Here is a 26,347-nt window from a genome sequence, read left to right on the forward strand (position 1 = left end):
TCAGAGCACTTTCTTTAACTTATTCTTCAAGAGAAATTATTGGAACCCAGTAGCTATATGCAGTCATACAGTGGGGCAAAAAAGTATTTAGTCAGCCACCAATTGTGCAAGTTCTCCCACTTAAAAAGATGAGAGAGGCCTGTAATTGACATCATAGGTAGACCTCAACTATGAGAGACAAAATGAGAAAACAAATCCAGACAATCACATTGTCTGATTTGGAAAGAATTTATTTGCAAATTATGGTGGAAAATAAGTATTTGGTCACCTATAAACAAGCAAGATTTCTGGCTTTCACAGACCTGTAACTTCTCTTTAAGAGGCTCCTCTGTCCTCCACTCATTACCAGTATTAATGGCACATGTTTGAACGTGTTATCATATAAAAGACACCTGTCCACAACCTCAAACAGTCACACTCCAAACTCCACTATGGTGAAGACCAAAGAGCTGTCGAAGGACACCAGAAACAAAATTGTAGACCTACACCAGGCTGAGAAGACTGAATCTGCAATAGGCAAGCAGCTTGGTGTGAAGAAATCAACTGTGGGAGCAATAATTAGAAAATGGAAGACATACAAGACAACTGATAATCTCCCTCGATCTGGGGCTCCACACAAGATCTCACCTTGTGGGGTCAAAATGATCACAAGAACGGTGAGCAAAAATCCCAGAACCACACGGGGGGACCTAGTGAATGACCTACAGAGAGCTGGGACCAACGTAACAAAGGCTACCATCAGTAATACACTACGCTGCCAGGGACTCAGATCCTGCAGTGCCAGACATGTCCCCCTGCTTAAGCTAGTACATGTCCGGGCCCATCTGAAGTTTGCTAGAGAGCATTTGGATGATCCAGAAGAGGATTGGGAGAATGTCATATGGTCAGATGAAACCAAAGTAGAACTGTTTGGTAGAAACACAACTCGTCGTGTTTGGAGGAGAATGCTGAGTTGCATCCAAAGAATACCATACCTACTGTGAAGCAAGGGGGTGGCAACATCATGCTTTGGGGCTGTTTCTCTGCAAAGGGACCAGGACGACTGATCCGTGTACAGGAAAGAATGAATGGAGCCATGTATCATGAGATTTTGAGTGCAAAGCTCCTTCCATCAGCAAGGGCATTGAAGATGAAATGTGGCTGGGTCTTTCAGCAGGACAATGATCCCAAACACACCGCCCGGGCAACGAAGGAGTGGCTTCGTAAGAAGCATTTCAAGGTCCTGGAGTGGCCTAGCCAGTCTCCAGATCTCAACCCCATAGAAAACCTTTGGAGGGAGTTGAAAGTCCGTGTTGCCCAGCGACAGCCCCAAAACATCACTGCTCTAGAGGAGATCTGCATGGAGGAATGGTCCCAGCAACAGTGTGTGCCAACCTTGCGAAGACTTACAGACAACATATGACCTCTGTCATTGCCAACAAAGGATATATAACAAAGTATTGAGATGAATTTTTGATATTGACCAAATACTTATTTTCTACCATAATTTGCAAACAAATTCTTTCCAAATCAGATAATGTGATTGTCTGGATTTGTTTTCTCATTTTGTCTCTCATAGTTGAAGTCTACCTATGATGTCAATTACAGGCCTCTCTCATCTTTTTAAGTGGGAGAACTTGCACAATTGGTGGCTAACTAAATACTTTTTTGCCCCACTGTATACGCCTACCCATTTTTTTAAAATTAGGAAAAGTCTTCTAAATCTTCAGCATGAGTGTTGCACAATCTCTCATAACATCTTGTACTGAAATATTTCCTTGGTCTTTGGCCACAAGAACTAACACGCTTGAATCACATCCACAACGTTTTCAAAGCAATCAGTAATTGTTTCTGAGTGCAATTTGACTGGTCTACTGAAGGATTTGCTAGTTGATCTCCTGTACTGCCCAACATCAATTCTATTATTTCACCAGCCATCCTAAAGGTCTGAGTTACATAAATCCAATAACGAGCAGATGCAATTGCCTTCCCTCCTTTATCCTTCCCACAAAGGTGGGTTGCTCCCGGTTCGCCTTAGTTCAGCCAAACCAGTAGTGGAATTGAGGCCTGGGTAGCAGAACTGGCAGCGACCCAGGCCTGCCATGCCCCTAAACCGGTTCCCTTGCCATCGCTGGGCCGCCGCCATTTTGGATTTTAGTGACACGTGCAGGTTGTGAACTGGTAGTAAAACCGGCAGCAACCCACCCCTGCCTTCCCACCAAGGAATTTTGATAAGCACATACCAAAATCTTCATGTTCTCCCTTTTCAGAGTCCTGTAGCACCAGAAAAACCAAAGTTATCATGCACAACTTTGTAGAAGTTTTCTTAATTGGGGCAGGGCAAGGTGTCATTTGTTTAGTCACTGGACAGTACACATTTGTTCTGAATTCAGGCTTTGTCTTAAGGCCTACAAATACCCAAAGTCCCTCAAGGAATTGCAGGATGCCTGATTTGTGGGGGAGGGAGGGAAGGAGGTAGGTTTACAAACAAAACCCAGGCAATGGTTTTGGGAGTGGCATGCCCTTGCTTTCTTCCTAGGGCAGAAGGAGAGTTATTGGCTGAAAATCACCCAGCTGGTTTCACGCGTAAGGCAGGACTACAACTCAAGTTTCCCATTTTCCAGCCTGATGATTTAACCCACGCATCAAACCAACTCTCTAAAGAATCTGTGGTACCTGTGGTATATTCATTTTGTAAATTTTATTTAAGAAGACACAAACATTTTTTCTTTAAAAAGGAGCAACTATAACCATCAATTTTTATATGAAATGGCATAGAATACAGCTTTTTCAGTAAAAACCAAGGCAAGAACAGCCTGGATGGACTAGAATGAGGTTTCATTTAAATTAGTATTTCAAATTTCAAGCCAGATGGTATTTGGCAATTCATAAACAGCATGTGAATAAAATGGTTCCTCCACTTTTCTAACCAGCTGCTATTCCTTTGAGATGGAATCAGTTAATATCCAATGAGAATCCTAAACAATACTATCATGAAAGAAGGGGGGGATATAAAGGAGCATATTCTATTCATTAAAGGGACGTGGTTACTCAGTGGCTAAGATGCTGAGCTTGTCGATCAGAAAGGTCGGCAGTTCAGCGGTTCAAATCCCTAGTGCTGTGTAATGGAGTGATCTCCCATTACTTTTCCCAGCTTGTCCCAACCTAGCAGTTCGAAAGCATGTAAAAATGCAAGTAGAAAAATAGGGACCACTTTTGGTGGGAAGGTAACAACATTCTGTGCACCCTCGGCATTTAATCATGTTGGCCACATGACCACGGAGCATCTTCAGACAGTGCTCGCTCTTCAGCTTTGAAATGGAGATGAGCACCGGCTCCTAGAGTCGGGAATGACTAGCACATATGCGCGAAGGGAACCTTTGCCCTACTCTATTCATCACTGGGTCAGTAGAGGAATGATAATATTAGGCCCTACATTTAATGATCTTATTCCAGTTTGTTTTTTTCATTTGCAAATAGACACTTTTGTTGCAGAAAGAATAAATACTAACATGAGCATTTTTCATTATAGAATAATTAAATGTAAATATTGGAACGCCAACTCTTTGTCCAGTGAAGGAACCCCATACTATAGTATTTCCAATTGACAATAATACAACCTGGGCTTAAACATCTCCAGGAAAAGAAAATTCTAGCATCTCCAAAAATAACCCCCCGTTACTATTTTTTACTTTATAATTTAAAGCGATTGGTTTTTGGTTCTCTTGGAATAACTCTGAACAATTATACCCCATTTTCAATATGACAAGAAACTTCCAGAAACGTAAAGATGGCTACTCCAATGTTCTTGTTTTCAAGTTGAATATACATAGTGTCTTGAACTGTTCATCATGAGCTTTTCTTTAATCACTCTGTTTTGGACCCTCCCCAATATATACACCCAGCCCTATGAAACATTTCTAAAAATAAGAAAATATAGTGAGGGAAAAGTTGCACTTCCATCATGACTCATCAGCTCACAGGCTGTACCTATGTCCATCCTTTTTCCTGGATTATCATTTTAGGTATTGGTTACTGCAGGACATTGGACTTCAAGCTACCCCATTTCATTTATTTTGTTTTTAAGTTGGGAGGACAAACCATCTTCCTTTTGCGAATGAAATGACATCCATTCCAGGCCTTTTTTCTCTAAATCATTTTCTTAATTTTCATTGTTGGATCAAGACATACTTTTTGGTATTTACTTTCCCATCCCACCCAATACCAAGAAAGACAATAGATATTTGAAAGAGCTGCTTACCACCAGAATGGCATTAAAATGGTCACTCTTCACCTTCTGTACTTGAATGCAGGATGCTGGCACTTGCAATAATCCCGCCCCCTTGGAAAGGCTCCCGGCATCTCTGTTGGACATCGAGTTGTTATTGCTAGTCCCTACACCTAGGGCTGCCCTATATAAATAGGTGTGTGTAAGTTTCCCCATTCCTGCAATCTCAACCATCTCTGGGGTAAAATGAGAGCTTGGGAGCATGCGCACATTGTACCGGTACTTTTCATACTCATCCGTGGGGCAACAACAATTGCAAGAGGGGTTAGTCCTACAGTGGAAAAGTCGAACAGCAAAAAGGAAAATGATAAATCCAAAAAAGACAAGGGAAAGGCAGCCCAGAGCAATGATCAAGTAGAAGTTCAAGCTAGACAGCTGCTGCCCATGTGTTTCCAGGCTGTCATCAAAGTCTGGGAGTGCTTGTGGGAGAGTGTCAGCTAGTAGAATTCCCAAAGATACAGTAGAGGAGAGGGAAGGATCCCCACTGTCTGTCACCAAGATCACCACTTTGTGCTTGATGGGGTCACTAGATCTCATTGAACGACTAGTCCTAAGTTCCCCGGAATTTGGTAAAACCTGAAATAGGCTTGCATCAGAAGAGTGCAGAAGGTGGTAAGAAAGCCAAGCATTCTGTCCACTGTCTGGGTCATGGGCTACCACCTTGGTCACGAAATAGTTCGCATCTGCCAAGCGTGGCACAATTTCAACTGCCACTGAAGCATTTCTCACATCTGGATACAAGATGACTGGGGCATTATCATTTTGGTCTAAGATGGTAACACTGACAATAAAAGTAGCAGTCAAAATTGGGAAGCCATTGTCCTTTGCCTCTACTTGGAAATGAAAATTTTGGAGTTGCTCAAAGTCAAAAGTGTCTTTTGCATAGATGATTCCATTGTCTGCATTAATGGCTAAATATCTGGACAAGGAACTGCCCTGGATGTCAATGTCCCTGAGAAAGTAAGATAACCGACCATTCTCCCGGAGGTCTGGATCAGAAGCTGACACCTGGAAAACAGATACCCCAGGCTTATTGTTCTCTGCTATGTAGATTTCACGCATCTGGTTGAGGAATTTGGGAGGATTGTCATTCACATCCGCAATCTGCACCCACAGTGCTTTCTGAGTGGCAATGGGAGGGGAACCCAGATCAGAGGCAGTGACTGTAATGTTGTATTCACTGACCTGTTCTCGATCAAGAAGACCACTTGTGATCAGGCTGTAGTAATTGTCAAAAGAGGACTTGAGTTGGAAGGGGATGTCAACAGGAATCTTACAAATGATTTTCCCATTCTCACCAGGATCTTCATCAGTAATACTCAAAAGAGCCACCACCGTGCCCAACAAAGAATCCTCTGGGATGGGGCTGGACAGCGAAGTGAGTGTAATCTCTGGGGCATTGTTGTTCACATCAGTAATTTCCACCAACAGTTTGGCTACAGTGGACATGCCAAAGACTCCTTTATCCTTTGCCTCAATGAACATCTCGAGCAGGGGCTTTTGGACATTTAAAGCACCATTGACTTTTATCTCCCCATTCTGGGGGTTGATGCTGAACATCTTCTGTAGCTCAGGGGGTGTACTGTTGCTAAAGGAGTAGAAGACCTCTCCATTCTGTCCTTCATCTAAGTCTGTGGCTTGCACCCTAGTGACCAGAACGCCTCTAGGAGAGTTTTCCAACACACTGGCTCTGTAGACAGAATGCTCAAAAATAGGGGCATTGTCATTTGTGTCCAGAACAGTTACCACAACCTGGGTATCTCCAGACCTCTGGGGGCTTCCTCCATCTTTAGCTGTGATAGTAAGCCTGTGTGTGACCTGCTGCTCCCGATCCAAGGGCTTTTCTAGAACCAGTTCAGGATATCGGCTCCCATCCCCGCGAGTCTGCATTTCCAGTCTGAAATGCTGGTTGTGGCTTAAAACGTAACTCTGGACACCGTTGATGCCTTCGTCGAGATCTTGGGCGACCGGGAGAGTAAACCGAACTCCCGGAGCCAGGAACTCGGCGACATTCACATGATATTCCTCTAGCAGAAACGTAGGAGTGTGATCATTCACGTCCAATATTTTAAACTGCAGTTTATAAAGTTCCAGGGGGGTTTCTAACACGAGTTCATAATTCAGAGAGCAGGTAGGCTGTTGTGCACAGATCTCTTCCCTGTCGATGGGCTCGTTAACAGACAAAACTCCGGTGCTCGCATTCAGGTTGAAATATTGCTTACTTGAACTGGTGATCATGCGGAATTTGCGGGAGGGCAGCCTAGCTGCATCTATACCCAAATCCTGTGCTAGGTTCCCGACGGGCGCGCCGCGCTCAGTTTCTTCGGCGATTGAGTACTCTACTTGTCCACGCACGGTGTAGAAAATAAGGCAGCACACCATTAAATAGACCCGCATTCTTTTTCCCTGGCTTCCTTCCCGCTCACCTCCCTGCAGATCGTCTCAGTCGTAACATAATCCCCCGTTTTCAACAAAGAGCTGAAGTAAGCGATGCCGCAGCTGACGGGAGAAAAGGCCAAGCCATGAAGCCCGCTTGCTTAAACGCAAGAGGAATGCACGGGCTCTTCCAGGCGCCGGCCGAAGACATGGCTCGCCCTTGGCCCTCCCGTGCTGATCCGGCTCGAACGAGTCCTCCGCCAAGGCAGACGCCGCTGACGCTGCCGGCTCGAAATGAGATCATGTGCAAGGAGGAATGCTGTACCAGAGCCGGCACCACCCTGGGACACAGCGCCGCTTAGAGGCCTCTTCTACAACGGCGAGATCCGTAGCCCTTTCTACTGTATATCACGAGGTCTCCGGGAAATGGAGAGGCTTCAGAGCAGAACGAGGGGAGCGGAATCGCCAACTCTGCAAAATCATGGGCTGCGGGAGAGAACATCCCCATCTTCTTCTCCGGAATTGACCGAAAATGGAGCCGTTTTAGAAAAGGAAAACATTTCTCCGACCGAGCTCCTAGTTGCTTCCTCAGCTGGAAAAGACCAGCCAAAGCAGGCGGAGCGGCATGGAAAAGGGACGCTTATCTCGAAGGAGCAGCGGCGCGAAAAAGATCCAAGATCAGCCTTCTGAAGGGGCTTCGTTCAGAAAAGCTGCCTGAAGAAATAACGGATTTTTTCCTCCACTGTCTGCGGCATATAGTTGACGCCTAAGTAATTACACCTTAAGCCCGAAAGCCAAAAAAGATGATAGGAAATAATAGCAGCTGGGAAAGATAGTCCTACTCATTGTTGTATTGATGCCAACAATGAACTACTGATAAAACATAAACATGATTCTGAAATGGGTTGAAATTATCCACAGAAATAAAATTAGTTGGATTGGATTGCTACTTTTGCTGTATTTTTTAGAAAAACAGATTGTATCGAGTTAAAAATTGGCCCTTTAAGCCACTGAATTCAGCCCAAGCATCGAAATCGAAGTCTCCCTGACAAATGACTGTCTAGGCTCCAGTGTTTCCAGACACTGGAGGTTTTTAAAAATGGACTGGACAACCATTTGACTGGGATGGCATAAGGCTCCTGCCTTAAACAGGTGGTTGGACAGAAGATCTCTGCAGTCCCTTCCAGCCCAGTGATTCTGTCATTTTATGAGTCTACATTCATAAGCACATCCAGCCACTGTTCAATCACAGTCTATCGTTCTGTAACTTAAAATACATTATTCTATATCCTACTAAACAGAATGAAACAGAAAAAGTCTTGGGGTCTTTTGCCACTTCCACCTAACACAGCTCCTGCAAAGTGTTATTTTTTTCCTGCTGACATTAAACTTCTCTTCCAGATGCACTTAACACACACACACACACAAAACCCACACAGAAAAAAACATTGGCACAGAACCACAGCAACTCACCAGTGTGGCCATTCATCAAAACCTAGCCATCCCATGCTAAGCAGAAAAGGATGGGGAATATTTTCCAGGTAGCTGGTGAGTTTAATATGAGGAAAGTGAAACAAAGGCAAAGAAAATCATTAATATCTGTCCTTAATATGCCCTGCACAGAGCAAAGAAGAATAATACATTTTGTTGGTTTATGCTGTGAAAAGATAGGGATTGTCAGTGGAGTAATGAATATTATGCCAATGTAATTTTCAGCCAGCTTAAAGTTAGCATTTTTCAACCAATTCATGAGAAGACTCCTTAGTCTTCTAGGTGGCATTATCACTTGTACTTGAAGACCATCATTCTGTGTCCTGCACTCTGAAATAGGTCATTGAATTGAACAGGTATCTCAGGGGTGTCAAACTCAAGGCCTGGGGGCCAGATCCGGCCCATGGGGTGCTTAGATCTGGCCCATGGGGACGCCCTGGAAATAGCAAAGGAGCGGACCGTGGTGCCTCTGCCAGCAAAAATGTGGGCGGCCCTCCTGAGCTCCATTTTTGCTGACAGATGTTAGGATGGCTCTGAGAATAGAAGGATGGGCAAAAAATTGTAATGCAATTTCCCTGGCTGGAACAATGTATTATATATGCATAATAACAAGGAGATAGCTACCTGAAAGTCCATTTCCACATATCATTGTGAGGTTACTTTTAAACAAGCATGGAAAAAATGTTATTGTGTAGTGGAAATGCACAACAAAAAATATTTGCAAACCATATTAATCCTGTGATGAATTCATAAAAAAGAAATAATCAAATCTCTTCTGGTAATTTGCTTGCATTGTTTAAGCCAGAGGAAGTTAAAAGAAGATTCAGTTAATTATATTTTAGATACATTAGTTATCTTATTTCTCCGTTTTGAAAATGTATCTCTAATTCAAAATTTATGTTAGTGGCATAACAGGCACCTTTATTTGTTATATAATACTTTTGCTCCAACATTTTATAAACAAAAAAAGTTTATTATATTTTGATTTTGAGTTGTATAAATGTACTTGTTATTCATATTTTTAAATCTCATCCATTTAAATTTTCTCTTTAGTTTTACAGGTGCTCAACCTTTTCTATCCTAAGGGCTACATGCAAGACCAGGTGATGGAATAAGGGTAGCAAATAGAGAGCTTTCTGCTAGTATGTCAGGTTAAATGAATTGGTTGGGAAGTGAAATTTTACATATTTGTTGTAGTGAGATTCCTAGAACAGAGAACTTTTATTTTCAGAGCAAACAGGAACAAAATCATATGGAGAGGGAGATGCATGAGGAAGGAGAAATGTCTAATCTGAATGGCTTTACCAGGAATCTCATTGTTTTTCTGGTGCAAAATCTCTCCACTAGCTCATCTGATTGTATTTAGGGCTATCCTCTTGTCCTATAATTTGGCTTATTTATGACTATCAATATCTAATTATTTTTATTAACTCTTTTCATTTTTTTTCATTTGGTGTTTTAATGCAAAATCCTTTGCACGGCTTTGAGATGAATGAATTAGCAATTTTTCCTTCCTGAAAATTCCAATATTTTTTTAAACTTCCTAAAAGAACAGATGTTAATATTGGCATTAAGGTTCATATAAGAAGGAAATGTTTTTTTCTGGTATCATTAATGCAATTAACTACACATGAATATTACAGAACAGAGACAGGCTGTCATTAAACAAGGGCTGCTATTCTAATTGCAGAGCTAGATAGAGAAGGGATTTCCATCCCTTCCCTATCATTGCAGTCCAAGGGGCCATCACTCCAATCCCACATCTATTCTTCCATTTCAAAGATCTGTTTAGTATTCTAAATAATATAACAGAAGAAGCAACATATTCAAATAATTTTAAAGCCATTACATTTTCTATTTTCTTTCACAATCCAAGTCTTTCCAAGTTTTTCCAAGTCTAGTTTTACATGGGCGTGAGTCCAGTAAGTGTATATTATATCCAATGGCTGTTCTTGTTCTCCCTTGTAGAATGATCTTTTGATAGAAGAAGAAAAAAACATCCTGCTTAAACAAAGCAGTATTTTAGTCCATTAAATGTTTTTTTTTACTTTAACATAAATTTCAAATTATAGAAAAATGTTTCCTGGGTATGTTTTGAGGATGTTAGATATATAGGTTACGAGGTTAGAGACTTATGGGGAGCAGAATAGGAACATTTTTCATAGAAAAAAAATTCTGAAAGCTTCACATTGGATTTCACATCTTTTTCCAGGCATATTTTTAAAAAGTAACCATGTGAAACTGCAGTTCTTGATTTTGAAAGGAAATTAAAACTAAGGGTAGTTAAACATGGATCTTGGAGTTCAAGAAATTGAATTTTAATATAGTCCGATCAGCAGGATTCTGTGGCAGCAGATGCTAATAGGAAAAGGAGCTCAAACTGGGTGCAAGCTCCTAAAAAAATAAGAGAATATTAAAAGCACAAATGCAAAGGTTTTTTCCAGGTACTATTACCAAGATGATAGGTAACCTGTATTTAAGCATATGTCTATATTTGTTATTTTCAGCTGGTTTTTCTCTACTATCAAATTCATTTTGAATTTTCTTTCTGACTTCTAGGGTACTACCTATCTCACCCAATAATGTTTATCTCCATTTGTTTATCAATGATATTATTAAAAATATTGAAGTATAAGGAACTCAGAGCTAAATCTTGTTGCTCCCCACACGTTAACTCAGTCCAGCTCAATGTGGTGATGAAAACTTTTTGAGTATTATTTTTGAACCAGCTAATTTTCCATTTCAGGGTTATGCTGTCCAGCCACCTGTAAGACAGATGAAATACCAGATAGGAGGGTCATTACCCCTCATATCAGTGGTGGGTTGCAGGTGGTATGCCCTGGTACGGGCATACCAGAGCCTGCTTGGAACACTGGGTACCGTTCCGTTCCGGTGCTCCAGAGGGCACACCCACCTGCCCGAGCTCCTTATCTGTCCTTTAAAGCCTTCGATGCTTCCGTACATGCGCATGGTGCATACAGCGCCTGCGCGATGCTCCACCGAGCAGCTGGAACGTTGCAGAGGCTTGCGGAAGCGTTGCTGACAGGTACAATAAATGGGCATGCTGCGCGTATGTGCGCGCGCGCTGCAGCCGTCCATGTGGGCAAAGCTGAGCCCGTTCCCACCATACCAGTTGGAACGGGATCCGGAACCCACCACTGCCTCATATATACCACAAATCTGGCTTTCATGCTCAGCCTCTTTGCACTCACCATAGTTATTGTTGTGCCAGTGGCATGAGTGATTTGGGGAAAATACAACTATCAGATAAACACCAACTTACATAGAAAACCGACTGATTGTTATACATCTTTTCTTATTGTAAATCATACCATAAAATCCATCATGGTCAGTTAGGCCCTTTGATTAAAACCACATCTCTATAGTCCAAACCGACAGGGATATACTAAAGCAGGGGTCCCCAACCTATGGGCCATAGCCCATTTTTGAGCCATGAGGGATGAATGTCAGGCACTTGTGCACGCTGCTCACATAAATGGAGCTGCATGCACATGTGCTTGCCACTCACATGGAACCATCCCCTCCCCCCCACCTGTCTGCAAAGCCGGAAATGTTGAGGAACTCTGTACTAAAGGATTAAAATGTACATTTATAGGTTTATTTATTTGCTTATTATCTAATTTTATTAACTATTTTTAAAAGTATATAAACAATACAAAATGAAATAAAGTCATAAGTAAATTTTAAAAATTGCAAAGAAAACATTCAAAGAAAGATATACAAAAAAGAGGAAAAAAATGATAAAGAAGCAGTTTCCAATCTTAATAGCAGCGACAAATACATTTACCTTTTACCTCCTCTTTATACTTTCTAATCAAATCCATAAATCACAAGTTAATTTGTGATATAGGAAAAAAAATCCGTAACAGGTTTTCAGTCTTATAATAATAAGGCTTGGTGATGCAGTGGTTAGAGTACAGTACTGTACTCTGTCAGAGTTTGTCGCAGAAAAATCAAATCCAGAAAGCACATACAGACAACTGGTTCAGCTGGATTCGTTAACTTCTTTATATACATAACAGATGAATAAATGTACTATACCAATAGTAGATTCTTTCAATGTGGTAGAAGTTACAAGCAGAACATAAGCAGGAGAGAATAGTTTGTTTCCAGAGTTCAGAGCAGACAGGATCTTAAGTTTCTGTTTCAATTCTTTGCACAATTGGCCCCTTGTTGCTATGCCTATTCATGGGCTGACCTTATCATATCTCTCCCAGTCATGAATATCCTAACACAGGGGTCTCCAACCTTGTCAACTTTAAGCCTGGCGGACTTCAACTCCCAGAATTCCCCAGCCAGCAAAGCAAAGCAAAGCTTAAAAGCTTAAAGTTGACAAGGTTGGAGACCCCTGTCCTAACAGACTCAGCCTTCCGAGGTGGGTAAAATGATGACCCAGATTATTGGGGGCAATATGCTGACTCTGTAAACCGCTTAGAGGGGGCTATAAAGCACTGTAAAGCAGTATATACGTCTAAGTGCTATTGCTATTTATTATTTATTTATTGTACTTTTAATGAAAGTTATTTATTTTTCTTTCCCTCACCAGACAACTGAATTTTGCCATCTCTGCTAATTATGTCATTTTCACCAATCATTTTTCTGTTATGACCAATAAATATAGCCAGCAGCTTCAATCAGTTGACCCAAATGCTCTCTGAGCTGGAGGTTGGTGATGTTTAGCTGGTTATCATACTGTATTCATAAAACCACATCACAAATTGACAGATGATCCCCCCCTCAGCAGTTTTATATACATATTGAAAAGCAGGAGGAAGAGGGTTAAACCCTACTGCACTTTGCATTAGGGTAGCTCCCTGGCCAACTGCTTCTCTCTCCTCTCTCCCACCCTCACCATCACTGGAACTGAAGCAGAAACACTGCAGAACAGTGTCTTTTATCATCAATCCTAATGGATGAGCTACAAGGGTACTTTATTTGATCATGCCAAATGCTGTTAAGAGGTCTAATATAACTAAGAGGTCCTATCCCGGGCATGTAACAGCAGAGGTTATCAACCCATAGTATCGCAATCCAATGTCCATTCTTTAATCATGACTGAAAAGAACCAAATAATCCTTTTAGCTCATTACCATCTACCTCTAAAATGTTCCCTCAATAGAATGACTGCAAAAACATCTGAATCCAGAGATAGCTTCTTCTATGGAAATTATTGAACCACTCTTTTCAATACTAGAACCAACACACCCTCTTCATGGAGAGATATAATTCAGCTCATTCACTTCCTCTTCCAGCCCCAGAAGTATCCAAGGAAGGCAGGGATCAAGTTCACAGGTGGCAATGGTCATACTTGAAATAACTCTTTCCACCTCTGTAGGCCCTAATTACAGGTAGTCCTTGATTTACAACAGTTTGTTTAGAGACGATTCAAAGTTACAATGGCACTAAAAAAGTGACTTATGACTGTTCTCCCACTTATGACTGTTGCAGCATCCCCATGATCATGTGATCAAAATTAAGATGTTTGCCAACTGGTTCATATTTATGGCAATTGCCGTATCCTGAAGTCCTGTGATCACTTTTGGAGACCTTCTCAGAAGCAAAGTCAATGGGGAAACCAGATTCACTTAACAACCGTGTTACTAACTTAACAATTGCAGTGATTGACTTAACAACTGTGGCAAGAAAGGTAATAAAATGGGGCAAAATTCACTTAGCAACAGAAACTTGGGCTCAGTTGTGGTCGTAAGTCAAGGACTACCTGTACAATGAATGCCTCAAAAGGCCAGATGTGTTCTAAAGAGGGCTGGAAGAATTTGTAATTGGTTCTACCCATTATTATACTACTGCCTTGGTTGAAACCTAGAGCAGGAAACTCATTAGGTTAATTACCATAGGGAACTAAATTTATATGATTTGTTGTTGTTAGTCGCAAAGTCATGTCCGATCCATCGCAACCCCATGGACAACTTTCCTCCAGGCCTTCCTGTCCTCTACTGCCTCCCAGAGTCCATTTAAGCTCACACCGACTGCTTCAGTGACTCCATCCAGCCACCTCCTGCTCTGTTGTCCCCTACTTCTTTTGCCCTCCATCGTTCCCAGGATTAGGCACTTTTCCAGTGAGTCCTTTCTTCTCATTAGGTAGCCAAAGTATTTGAGTCTCATCTTCAGGATCTGGCCTTCTAAAGAGCAGTCAGGGTTGATCTTCTCTAGGATTGACCAGTTTGATCGCCTTGCAGTCCAAGGGACTCGCAAGAGTCTTCTCCAGCACCATAGTTCAAAGGCATCAATTCTTTGGCACTCAGCCTTTCTTATGGTCCAACTTTCACAGCCATACATTGTAACTGGGAAAACCATAGCCTTGAGTACTGTATATACTCGAGTATAAGCCTAGTTTTTCAGCCCACTTTTTGGGCTGAAAAAAGCTGCCTCGGCTTATACTCGAGTCAGTGAAAAATTTGCCCGAAATGAAGGAGAAAAAGGGGCGGGGCCATGCCGCTGGGTGACGCTCGTGAATGGCCCGGCGCCCCTGTGAGTTTCCCCTCCCTCTGTGTCAGTTTGCCACGCAGCGCGCACCGCACCATCCCCCCTCCTCACGTTCTAATGTAATGCAGGGCTGCCTTACGATTCCCCTTCCTCCCCCTCCTGCCGCTCTGCAACGATGTCCCACCTCCTCCTTGTTATGGCAAGCAGCCACATAGCGATGTCCCACCTCCTCTGGTACAGTGATCCAATGATAGGAATCACTGTGCCGTGTGTCATAGGAGGCGGGACATCATCATCACAGTGGGACATCAGCATCATGAGGTGAGTGAAGTATTTCATTGAATACACCGCTAGTTTACTGTTTTTCTTTGAAATAAATATTCAAAAACATTATTGGTATCTATTTTTATTTTTGAAATTTACCGGTAGCTGCTGCATTTCCCACCCTAGGCTTATACTCGAGTCAATAACTTTTCCAGTTTTTTGTGGTAAAATTAGGTGCCTCGGCTTATATTCGGGTCGGCCTATACTCGAGTATATACGGTATACACACTTATGTTGGAAGGGTGATGTCTCTGCTTTTTACTATGCTGTCTAGATTTTTAACTTCTTGGCTGCACTTCCCATCTGTGGCAATCTTGGAGCCCAGGAAAATAAAATCTGTCACAACCTCCATTTCTTCCCCATCTATTTGCCAAGAATTGAGAGGGCTGGATGCCATGATCTTAGTTTTCTTAATGTTGAGTTTCAAACCAACTTTTGCACTCTCCTCCTTCACCTGCATCTAGAGGCTCTTTAGTTTCTCTTCTGCCATTAGTGTGGTATCATCTGCATATCTGAGGTTGTTGATATTTCTCCTGGCAATCTTAATTCCAACTTGTGATTCGTCTAGCCCTGCCTTTCTCATGATGTGCTCTGCATATAAGTTAAATAGGCAGGGCAACAGTGTATAGCATTGCCAAACTCCTTTCTCAATTTTGAATCAATCAGTGGTTCCGTGTCCAGTTCTCACTGTTGCTTCTTGACCCGCATATATGTTTCTCAAGAGACAAATAAGATGGTCTGGTACTCCCATCTCTTTAAGAACTTGCCACAATTTGTTGTCACACACACAATCAAAGGCTTTAGCAAAGTCGATGAGGCAGAAACAGATGTTTTTCTGGAACTCCCTAGTTTTCTCCATGATCCAATGTATGTTGGCAATTTGATCTCTAGTTCCTCTGCCTCTTTGAAATCCTGCCTGTACTTCTGGTAGTTCTTAATCCACATACTGCTGGAGCCTAGCTTGTAGGATTTTGAGCATAACTTTGGTAGCATGTGAAATGAGTGCAATGGTGAGATAGTCTGAACATTCTTTGGCATTGCCTTTCTTTGGAATTGGAATGAAAACTGACCTTTTCCAATCCTGTGGCCACTGTTGAGTTTTCCAAATTTGCTGGCAAATTGAGCGTAGCACTTTTACTGCATCGTCTTTTAAGATTTTGAATAGCTTAACTGGAATAGTGTCACCTCCACTAGCTTTGTTATTGCTCAGACTTCCTAAGGCCCATTTGACTTCACATCCCAGGATATCTGGCCTGAAGTCATGGTTATCAGGGACGTTAAGTTCATTCTTGTACAGTTCTTCTGTATAATTTTGCCATCTCTTCTTAATTTCTTCTACCTCTGTTACGTCCCTGCCATTTTGGTCCTTTATCATGCCCGCCTTTGCATGAAATGTTCCCTTCATATCTCCAATTTTCTTGAAGAGATCTTTGGTTCTCTTCCCTATTCTATTATTTTCTTCTATTTCTTTGCACTGTTCATTTAAGAAGACATTCTTATCTCTTCTAGCTATTCTCTGGAATTCTGCATTCAATTGGGTGTATCTTTCTCTTTCTCCCCTGCCTTTCGCTTCCCTTTTTTCCTCAGTTATTTGCAAAGCTTCCTCAGACAGCCATTTTGCTTTCTTGCATTTCTTTTTCTTTGGGATCGTTTTAGTTGCTACCTCTGGTACAATGTTGCGAACCTCCTTCCATAGTTCTTCAGGCACTCTGTAGAAAAGATCTAATTCCTTAAATCTATTTGTCATCTCTACTGTATATTCATCAGGGATATTATTTAGTTCATACCTGAGTGACCTAGTGCTTTTCCCTACTTTTTTCAATGTAAGCCTAAATTTTGCAATGAGAAGCTCATGATCTGAGCCACAGTCAACTCTTGGTCTTGTGTTCATTGACTGTATAGAGCTTCTCCATCTTTGGCTGCAGAGCATATAGTCCATCTGATTTCTGTGTTCACCGTCTGGTGATGTCCATGTGTAGAGTCGTCTCTTGGGTTGTTGGAAAAATGTGCTATGATCTTCATATTCTCTTGACAAAATTCTACCCTGCTTCATTTTGTACTCCAAGGCCAAACTTGCCTGTTATTCTGATTATCTTTTGGCTTCTTACTTTAGCATTCCAATCCCCCATGATAATAAGGACATTATTTTTTGGTGTTAATTTTAGAAGGTGTTATAGGGCTTCATAGAACCAGTCAACTTCATCCTTTTCAGCACCAGTGGCTGGGGCATAGACTTGGACTACTGTGATGTTGAATAGTTTGCCTTGGATAATCCATTCAAACTGAGATCATTCTGAAATTTTGGGGATTGTATCCCAGTATTGCTTTTCCTATTCTTTTATTGACTATGAAAGCTACTCTATTTCTTCTGAGGGATTCTTGCCCGCAGAAGTATACCTGATGGTCACCTGAATTAAATTCACCTATTCCTGTCCATTTTAGTTTGCTGATTCCTAAGATGTTGATATTCAGTCTTGTCATCTCTTGTTTGACCACATCCAGCTTGCCTTGATTCATGGATCTTACATTCCAGGTTCCTACGGAGTATAGATCTTTACAGCATTGGACTTTCCTTTCACCACCAGATACACCCACAGCTGAGTGTCCTTTCAGCTTTGATCCAGTCACTTCATTCTTTCTGGCACTACTAGTACTAGTCCTCTGCTCTTCCCCAGTAGCATATTGGACACCTTCCAACCCGAGGGGCTCATATTCCAGCATCATATCTTTTTGCCTTTTGGTACTGTCCATGGGGTTTTCATGGCAAAGATACTGGAATGGGTTTGACATTTCCTTTTCCTTCCTGATCCTGTGTTGTCAGACCTCTCTGCTATGACCTGTCTGCCTTGGGTGGCTCTGCAGGGCATAGCTCATAGTTTCATTGAGTTATGCAAGCCCTTTGGCACGACAAGGCAGCTGATCCATGAAGGGTTTTTTATGATCAGGCTGGATCAATTTTTATGTATGACACTCAAGTGTCAATCCATGGAGTGTTATACATTGTGCTGCTGGTCTTTGCCTAACATAGCCTTACACTTTGTTAACAAATTGTAAGAGATATGTTAATAGTATTATAAATGTCTCTTGGATGAATAGGGGGTATATATTTCCTTTTGGGTTAAAGGAGATGATCACTCAAACTTATCTTAAGGAATTTTTCAGAAATGGGCAACTATAGATAATCTCCAACTGCCTATGTTGGATAAGGTGATCTTGAAATTGGTAATTTTTCTTTTAGAGGCAACCCTGGAGAAAGCAAATAGACCCATTCCAAAATGGCATTGGAGCAGATTTTGGGATTCAGATTACCTTGGTCCGTCTGGTGGATGATTTTTATCTGGAGTTCATTTATTTATTAAACGTATATATTATATATTTCATATATTTATTAAACATAATTACAATGACTCTGGCATACTTCTCTTCTTGAGCTTTTGGTGGCGTTTAATATAACTGATTGTGCTATTCTTCTGGATTTCTGGGGGATATGTGTATGGGATACATTACTTTCCAGGGGTTCTCTTTTTCCCTTTCAGAGCATATCCACACTAGCAAATTACCTTGCTACAAGCATTAGCCACCACTGTCAACTTAAAACACTCAAATGCATAATCAATTATCTACAGCCCTTTCTAAATAATAACATCATTCTTTCACAGGCTGGCCCTTAGTTGCTCATAGAAATTCCCTTTCCTGATTCCTCACCTTATTGCTGTGAAAGTACAGTATCTTTATTGGTTTTACTGCCAAAAATTCATGTTTGTAATTCATCTGATGTAGATATTTCTTGAATACATTTTTTAAAAACCCTATTAGTAACATCAGTTTTTACAATATTATATCAATTTAATCCTGAGATAATTCTTGTCAAGTATTCATAAATATTTGATGGAAACATAATTGAGTCAAATGAAATGAATATAATATCACAGAATGTAAAGGCTTGGAATTGGAGACATCCTAGTCCTACCTCTTGCCCAGTGCAGAAATATACTATCACTGTAATCGATAAGAGAAATGTACTGTACTACTATTACTACTACCACTAATATTTACTCTACTTCCATTCCAGCAACATTTCTGAATTTGTCATATTGTAGAAAATACAGTGGGCCTCCCAATGTTGTGGATTCCTGTTTCAGAGAAACAGACACTGAATGAAAGGACATCCATCCATTGTCAGTTCCAGTGAGCCCACAGGTCTGGAGCTGCCATTCGGGGGAGAGGGGGAGAGCTGTGGGCACTGCTGCCAGGAATCGTGCTTACCAACTGGGGATCTCCCTTCTCCACATGCAATCCAGCTGAGAACTCTCCATAACTGATAAACTGAGAACAAGCCATGACTGGTTGCTGGGTGGTTTTCACTCTGGGTCACGAGGTGATGGGTGTGCGTGTGTGCGGGGATGAGGTTTAGCCTAAATACATAATAAAGTATAAAAGGTGGTGGAGAGCACCTGATGTCAGCTGTGACAATTTATTCATTGCCTTAAGTGCTTTGTTCGCCAGTTTGTGCCGGAGGAAGATAAACTACATTTTCAATCCGTCTCTGCGTTTGGCTGTTTTCCTTAATCCTTTGGAACCTGACATCCATATTATTACTAGTAAGACATTGTTACTCAATGGGACCAAAATTCTCTGGGTCTAATTTTAATTTTTAATTTTAATTTTATGTATTTATAAAATTTGTATGGCTTCCCATCTCCAAATACCAAAACCTGGGCAGCTAACAATATTCAAAAACAGAGTAAAAGCAATATAACCAAATTGTACAAGTAGTTCACACTTAATGATTGCTCTGTTTAGGGATGGTTCAAAGTTACAACAGCATTGTAAAAGTAACTTTACAACTGTTCTTGCACTTGCAACCATTGCAGAGTCCCATGATCAATGTCATACGATGCTTTGCCCAATGACTGCTTCATTTACTTGAGGCCTTACCTTCACTGGAGGCTTTCAAAAAGAGATTGGACTGCCATTTGTCAGAAATAGTGTAGGGTCTCCTGCTTGGGTGGGTGGGTTGGACTAGATGACCTACTCTGTTAATCTGTTAAAAAATCAGTTAAAAACTCATGAATGACCCGATAACGGCTTTTGAGATATGAGAAGCTATTAAAAAAAATGAAACCAGGCAATGCCCTAGACCCAGATGGTCTTACAAGTCAATATTATAAGTGCTTTGAGGATGAACTTCTTCAACCACTGAAAGATACAATGAATGGTATATTACAGGGCAGAAATACACCCCAGACATGGAAAGAAGCTAATATTGTGTTGCTCCCAAAGGAGGGTCAAGATGTTACAAAGACAAAGAATTATAGATTGATTTCATTATTAAACAATGACTATAAACTTTTTGCTGCTATCTTGGCAGAAACACTAAAGAAGATTTTACAGGTACACATACATAAAGATCAAACAGGCTTTCTGCTGAAAAGAGAGTTAAAAGATAATGTGAGGACTGTTTTAAGTATCATTGAATATTTACAATATGATAATGAGAAACAGGGTGCCTTGATTTTTCTGGACACAGAAAAGGCCTTTGACAATCTGAATTGAGGCTTTATGTTTAAGTGCTTGAAAAAATAAACTGAATGTGAATTTTATTCAAGGAATTAAAGTGATCTACACATCACAGGCGGCTAAAATTGTCACAAATGGTGATTTAATTAAGTCACGTGAAATTCAAAAGGGTACAAGACAAGGATGTTCTTTGTCCCCTTTGTTGTTTATTTTGACTTTAGAAGTCTTGAATAGAGATATTAGACAGAGTGATAAAACAAGGGGTATAAAGAAAGAAGTTTATAAATTGAGAGTCTTTGAGGATGACTTGGTTATATTTCCTCAGGACCCAAAAGTAATATAGAACATGTGATGAGGAAACTGAATGAGTTTGAGGCCTTGGCAGGTTTTAAAATAAATAAACAGAAAACAAAAATGTTGATTAAGAATATGCCCTTTCAGGACAGTGATATATATTGAATAAAAAGTCAGGTTTTAGGGTAAAGAAAAAGTTATATTAGTTATATTGACAAACACAAACATAAAACTGTTTGAAAATAACTATGTCCCTCTGTGGAGGGATATTAAACAAGATCTACAAAGATGGGATCAATTACATTTATCACTATCGCTTTTTTCATTTTAGACATTACCAATACTCACATTCGATAACCCATTTAAACAATGGCAGAAGGATATCATTAAGTTTATATGGCACGGGGAAAAATCAAGAATTAAATATAATATTGCAAGATGCCAAGCATGCACAGAGGCCAAAAATGGGGCCCATGGAGGCCGAAAATGGGGCCCATGGAGGCGGTGATAGGCAAAAGGTAATTACGGATATCAGTCCACTTTTGGGGTGGAGGAAAGTGTGTCTTACAGACCAAAAAATACGGTACATTAAATTATAATCTAAAAGAGAATTTTTCAAGATGATGTATCATTGGTATTTAACACCAAATAAGTTATCTAAGATGTATAAAGGTATGTCAAATGTATGTTGGAAATGTAAAAATAAACAAGGGACCTTTTACCACCTATGGTGGTCATGTGATCAAGCAAAAAATATTTGGACTATGATCCATATCTTAATACAGAAAATGGAGATAAATATGAAACCAGAACTTTTCCTCTTGGTTCTAATGGAAAAAGAATTGGGGGGGAAATTGGAACTTTGTTACTATATATGTTGACAGCAGCAACATTACTGTATGCACACAAATGGAAGGACACTTCGATTCCTACTACAGAAGAATGGTTGCAGAAACTGATGGAGTTGGCTGAAATGGCAAAATTGAGTATTCTGCTCAAAGAAAAGAACATAGTACTTTCATTTCCATATGGAAACCGCTTTGGAACTTCATGCTTGAGGTTGATAAGAATGAAACTTTGATTCTGGGTTTTACAGATTAGGCTGATAGACTTTTCTAGAAATGACTGGCTCATACTACATAAAGTATGGATTTGTTGTTAATACCTTATTCCAGCCGTGGGATTCAAATACTCTAACAACCGGTTCTCTGCCCTAATGATTTCTTCCAACAACCAGTTCACCAAACTTAACAACCGGTTCTCCCGAAGGAGTACTCTACAAGGAGTACTCCACAGTTCCCCCTCTGATAGGGCGGAAAATCCAACATTAGAAATTATGTTTAATCCAGACATTTTCAACAAGGCTTTGATTATTCTTGAAGACAAATGTATGGCCATGATCAATAAAACATTACTGCAACTTGGCAGTAAACATTTTGCTTTATAATTTGTATACTCTTCTTATACTTTCAAATGCCTGTAAATAAGATTACTTTGATTTGACACTATACATATAATTCATTTCTTTTCCTGTCTAATGCAGGGTTGGGATAAATAAATACCCAGGCAATGCCGGATTATCAGCTAGTAATCTAATAAAAACATATTTTTAAAAAAGGAATACTACATCCAGTTCTGATCACCACAATACAAAAAAGATATTGAGACTCTGGAAACATTGCAACGAAGAGCAACAAAAATGATTAGGATTAAAACATATGAAGAACTGTTATAGTAATTGGGTATGTAGTCTAATGAAAAGAAGGAGTAGGGAGGACATGATAGCAATGTTCCAATATTTGAGGGTCTCCTATAAAGATGAGGGGTCTAACTATTTTCCAAAGCACCAATAGGCAAGACAAGAAACATTGTTTGGATACTAACCAAGGACAGAAGCAACCTAGAACTAAGGAGAAATTTCCTAATGGTGAGAGCAATTTAAAAAATGGAACAATGTGTCATCAGAAGTTGTGGGTGCTGCATTACTGAAGATTTTCAAAAAGAGACAATCTTTGTCTGAAATGATATAGGGTCTCCTGCTGAAGCAGAGGTTTGAAAAAGAAGACTTCCAAAGTCCCTTCCAACACTATTATTCTGTGTTCTATGTTTAATGTATCATGCAGTTCAAAGCCCAATGAATCTTAAGAACACAACTCCAAATGATGTCAATGAATTATTTTTAACAACATGCTTCAAATATTAGTATGCATAGTTGTTGTGGCCCAGCAGGATCCGGTTGAGCTGCTGATGGACTCGGATAGCGAGGAACCATATGAGTCTGCCATGGAAGATGTGGACCCTGGGCAGGGTTCAGACTCGGAGCAAGGACCAGAGAGACTGGATGGCCACCAGGAGGTGCCTGAGGCATGGAGCAGTGGAGAAGATCAGAGGCAGTTTGTCCCTGATGCTAGAGTGCGTCGAGCTGAGAAACGGAAGCAGCAACTCCGTATGCAGTCTCATAGACAATAATTACACACAGGTGGTTGTGCCTGGGCCCCTCCCAAGGGGGGTTATAAGGAAGGGCTTTGGGAGGGGACATTTGCAGGAAACAACCGTTCAAACTCTTATTGAAGAAATCTGTATTCTAGTCATGTCTTGTGGAATTATCTGAGTTGCTTTCTTGGAGCTTCTGGATTGCTGCCAATCGATTATCTTGGACGTGAGTTTGCCTGGGATTCAGCCAAAGGACTGGTTATTGCATTCATTAAATAGTGGCAAACAGCCAAGCCTGTGGTCTAGTTTATTCACAGACCGGGGGGGGGGGGTGTCAGAACACATAGTTATATAAAACTAGTTCTTTTAAATTGTAGCTCATATTCAGTTAGTTATTTGGATTATTTACTTAGCAAAAAGATTGTGTATTGCATGAAGTTTAAAATACAACATTTATAATAACGGGCTAATTTTTTAAAATAAATCAACAAATCATTGCTGACACAGATGCTTGGATCCAGACTTCATTACCCTAGTCATTGATAGAACGTTTACTGAGAAACCAAGAGATGATTTTGACAAATTCAAATCAGAAGGGTTGAGGATAGGACCTGGAACACTGGAAGATAAAAAGAGACCTCTCCTTTTATCAGTTTGATCCCTCCTATAGATTAAAAACTTTCCATTTGTAATAGGTTCAATTATTCATGAATAAAATATATTCAGTAACTGAAAATTAATTAGTCAGTTAATGACTTGTTGCAGTTTGACTTAGTCACATGTGATCGAGTAATGTGACTCAGATAAAGAAAGACACAGAGGCAACTAGGAGGAGACTTGATTCTAGATACCAGGTTAAAGATTCAGTGATATCCATGAATATCGCTTACTCTTAAGTGGAACGGTATGGGCTGGCTTTCATTAATAAATGTTTTATAAAAGCATACAACTGATAAGGTCCAGTGACTTGAAAGGAAATAGCGCATCATTTTCCCCACCTCTTGGTTCTTCTATATTTGTCATTCCTCCATTCTTTGATGACAACATAATTTCCATAATTTCTCATCATCCATCATTGATACAAGAGTACTGTCTATATTTGTTTATCAGCTTTTAAGTCCCTATATCTATATCAGGAGATGCTCTAACGATTTTTATATTTTTATAGAAAAGGAAAAGCTTGCTTAAGCTTGCACTCCCATTCCCCATCAAAGACATATCTGATGGCATCACTTTAATAACATTCCTTACTTACCAACAAAAAGGTAAAACACAAATATTATCACTTAACAATATCTCTTTGTAAATCTGTTAACGTGGAAATATGTACCCACTTCCCCGCATGAAGGACATGCTGGCCCACCTCTCTAAAGGAAAAATATTTTCAAAGCTAGATTTACGAGAGGCATACTACCGCATCAGAATTAGGAAAGGGGATGAGTGGAAGACTGCTTTTAACACCTCTCTGGGGTGTTACCAATTTAAAGTACTCCCTTTTGGACTCAAGGGGCCCCTGCTGTGTTTATGCAACTAATTAATGAGGTGCTCCATGAACATTTATACAAAGGGGTCCTTGTTTATCTTGATGACATTCTCATTTACACCGAAACAAAAGCAGAACACATGAAACTAGCCCGAGCAATTCTAGCAAAACTCCAAGCCACCAAACTCTATGCAAAACTCTCTAAATGTGAGTTCCACCAAGAAAAAATTGACTACCTGGAATACAGAATATCCCAGGAGGGAGTAGAGATGGATCCACAAAAAGTAAAAGCCACCATTTATTGGGGGCCACCCCAAACCACTAAACAACTACAAAGTTTCCTGGGTTTTGTTAACTTTTACCCTCAATTCATTACAGCCTTTGAGAGAATTGCTCTCCCCATTATGAACTTGATAAAGACAAAAAGTGGGGGGGAGAAACCAAAACCAAGGCAACCCCTTAACTGGACCATGGAATGCCAAGCTGCATTTGAAAAACTTAAACAACTATTCTCAGCTGAATCAATCCTAAAACATCCATACCCAGAACAACCATTTGTCATCCAAGCAGACACCAGTGATGTGGCAGTAGGAGTGGTCCTACTGCAAAACAATGAACAGGGAGAATTGCAACTGTGTGCATACACCTCCAAAAAGTTGACAGAAAACGAGCAAAGATGGGTCATATTGAAGAAAGAGGCTTATGCAATACGATGGCCCCTCCTCACATGGAGACAATTCTTAGAAGGGGACAAAATCCCCTTTGAAGTATGGACTGATCATAAAAACCTAGCAACTCTGAAGGCCCTACAAAAGCTCTCCCTAAACAAGTACGTTGTGCACACCCTCATATTTGATATCACCCTCAAATATCTCCCACGAGGGAAAATTGTCTTACTTTATTTCCTATCCAGAAAACCCGAATACAACAACAAAAAGACTGAAATTGTTAAACCTATGCTCCAAACACCCCAGCTAGCCACCAAAGTAATTACCGAGCAGAAGCCAAAAAGAACTGCTTGCTGACAATGCAACGGTCTCCAAATGTAAGGAGGCTCTACTTACGGATGACTGGTTCCAAGCACACAAAAACAGTTATTTGCTCACAGATAACAGCTTGTGTAGAAAAGAAACTTTACATCCCTGCTAGCCAAAGATTGGATCTCATGAAGCGATGCCACGACTCCAGGATAGCTGGACATTTTAGATTTGTGAAAACTCTACATCTCATCAAAAGACAATTCTGTGGCCATCCCTTAAAAAAGACATTGAGAGCTATATTGCTAGCTGCCCCCCCCCCTAAACAGATGCAAAAAAACAGCAAGGAAAATCCCCAGGACTTTTACAAATGGCAGCAGAACCTTCAGCACCCTGGAGAGAGATTTATATGGATTTTATAGTGGAGCTGCCTGAAAGCACAGGAAACACAGTTATTTGGGTTGTAACTGACCTCTTTTCAAAACAGATCCATTTCATACCCTGCCAGAAGATCCCAATAGCCAAGGCACTAGCAAAAATGTTTTTAGTCCATATTTATCGCCTCCATGCAGCTCCCCAATGGATTATCTCAGACAGGGGTGTCCAATTCACCTCCAAATTTTGGTGGGCTTTCTTAAACCTGTTAGGCTCCACCCAGGGGCAATCCTCTTTGCACCATCCCATGACAAATGGAGAGGTTGAAAGGGCCAATGGTGT

At 40.6% G+C, this 26,347-nt stretch overlaps 1 protein-coding gene across 1 annotated transcript; it reads right to left on the reverse strand.

Moving 5' to 3' along the window:
* Positions 1-3,391: 3,391 nt before the first annotated feature.
* LOC116510665 (protocadherin alpha-C1-like) lies at positions 3,392-6,890 on the reverse strand. Its single transcript, XM_032220295.1, has one exon. The coding sequence runs from the start codon at positions 6,662-6,664 to the stop codon at positions 4,181-4,183; it is 2,484 nt and encodes an 827-aa protein (XP_032076186.1). The 5' UTR covers positions 6,665-6,890; the 3' UTR covers positions 3,392-4,180.
* Between the last annotated feature and the right edge of the window lie 19,457 nt (positions 6,891-26,347).

Source organism: Thamnophis elegans, chromosome 6, assembly GCF_009769535.1.
Source record: "Thamnophis elegans isolate rThaEle1 chromosome 6, rThaEle1.pri, whole genome shotgun sequence".
In the NCBI taxonomy this organism is placed as follows: domain Eukaryota; kingdom Metazoa; phylum Chordata; class Lepidosauria; order Squamata; family Colubridae; genus Thamnophis; species Thamnophis elegans.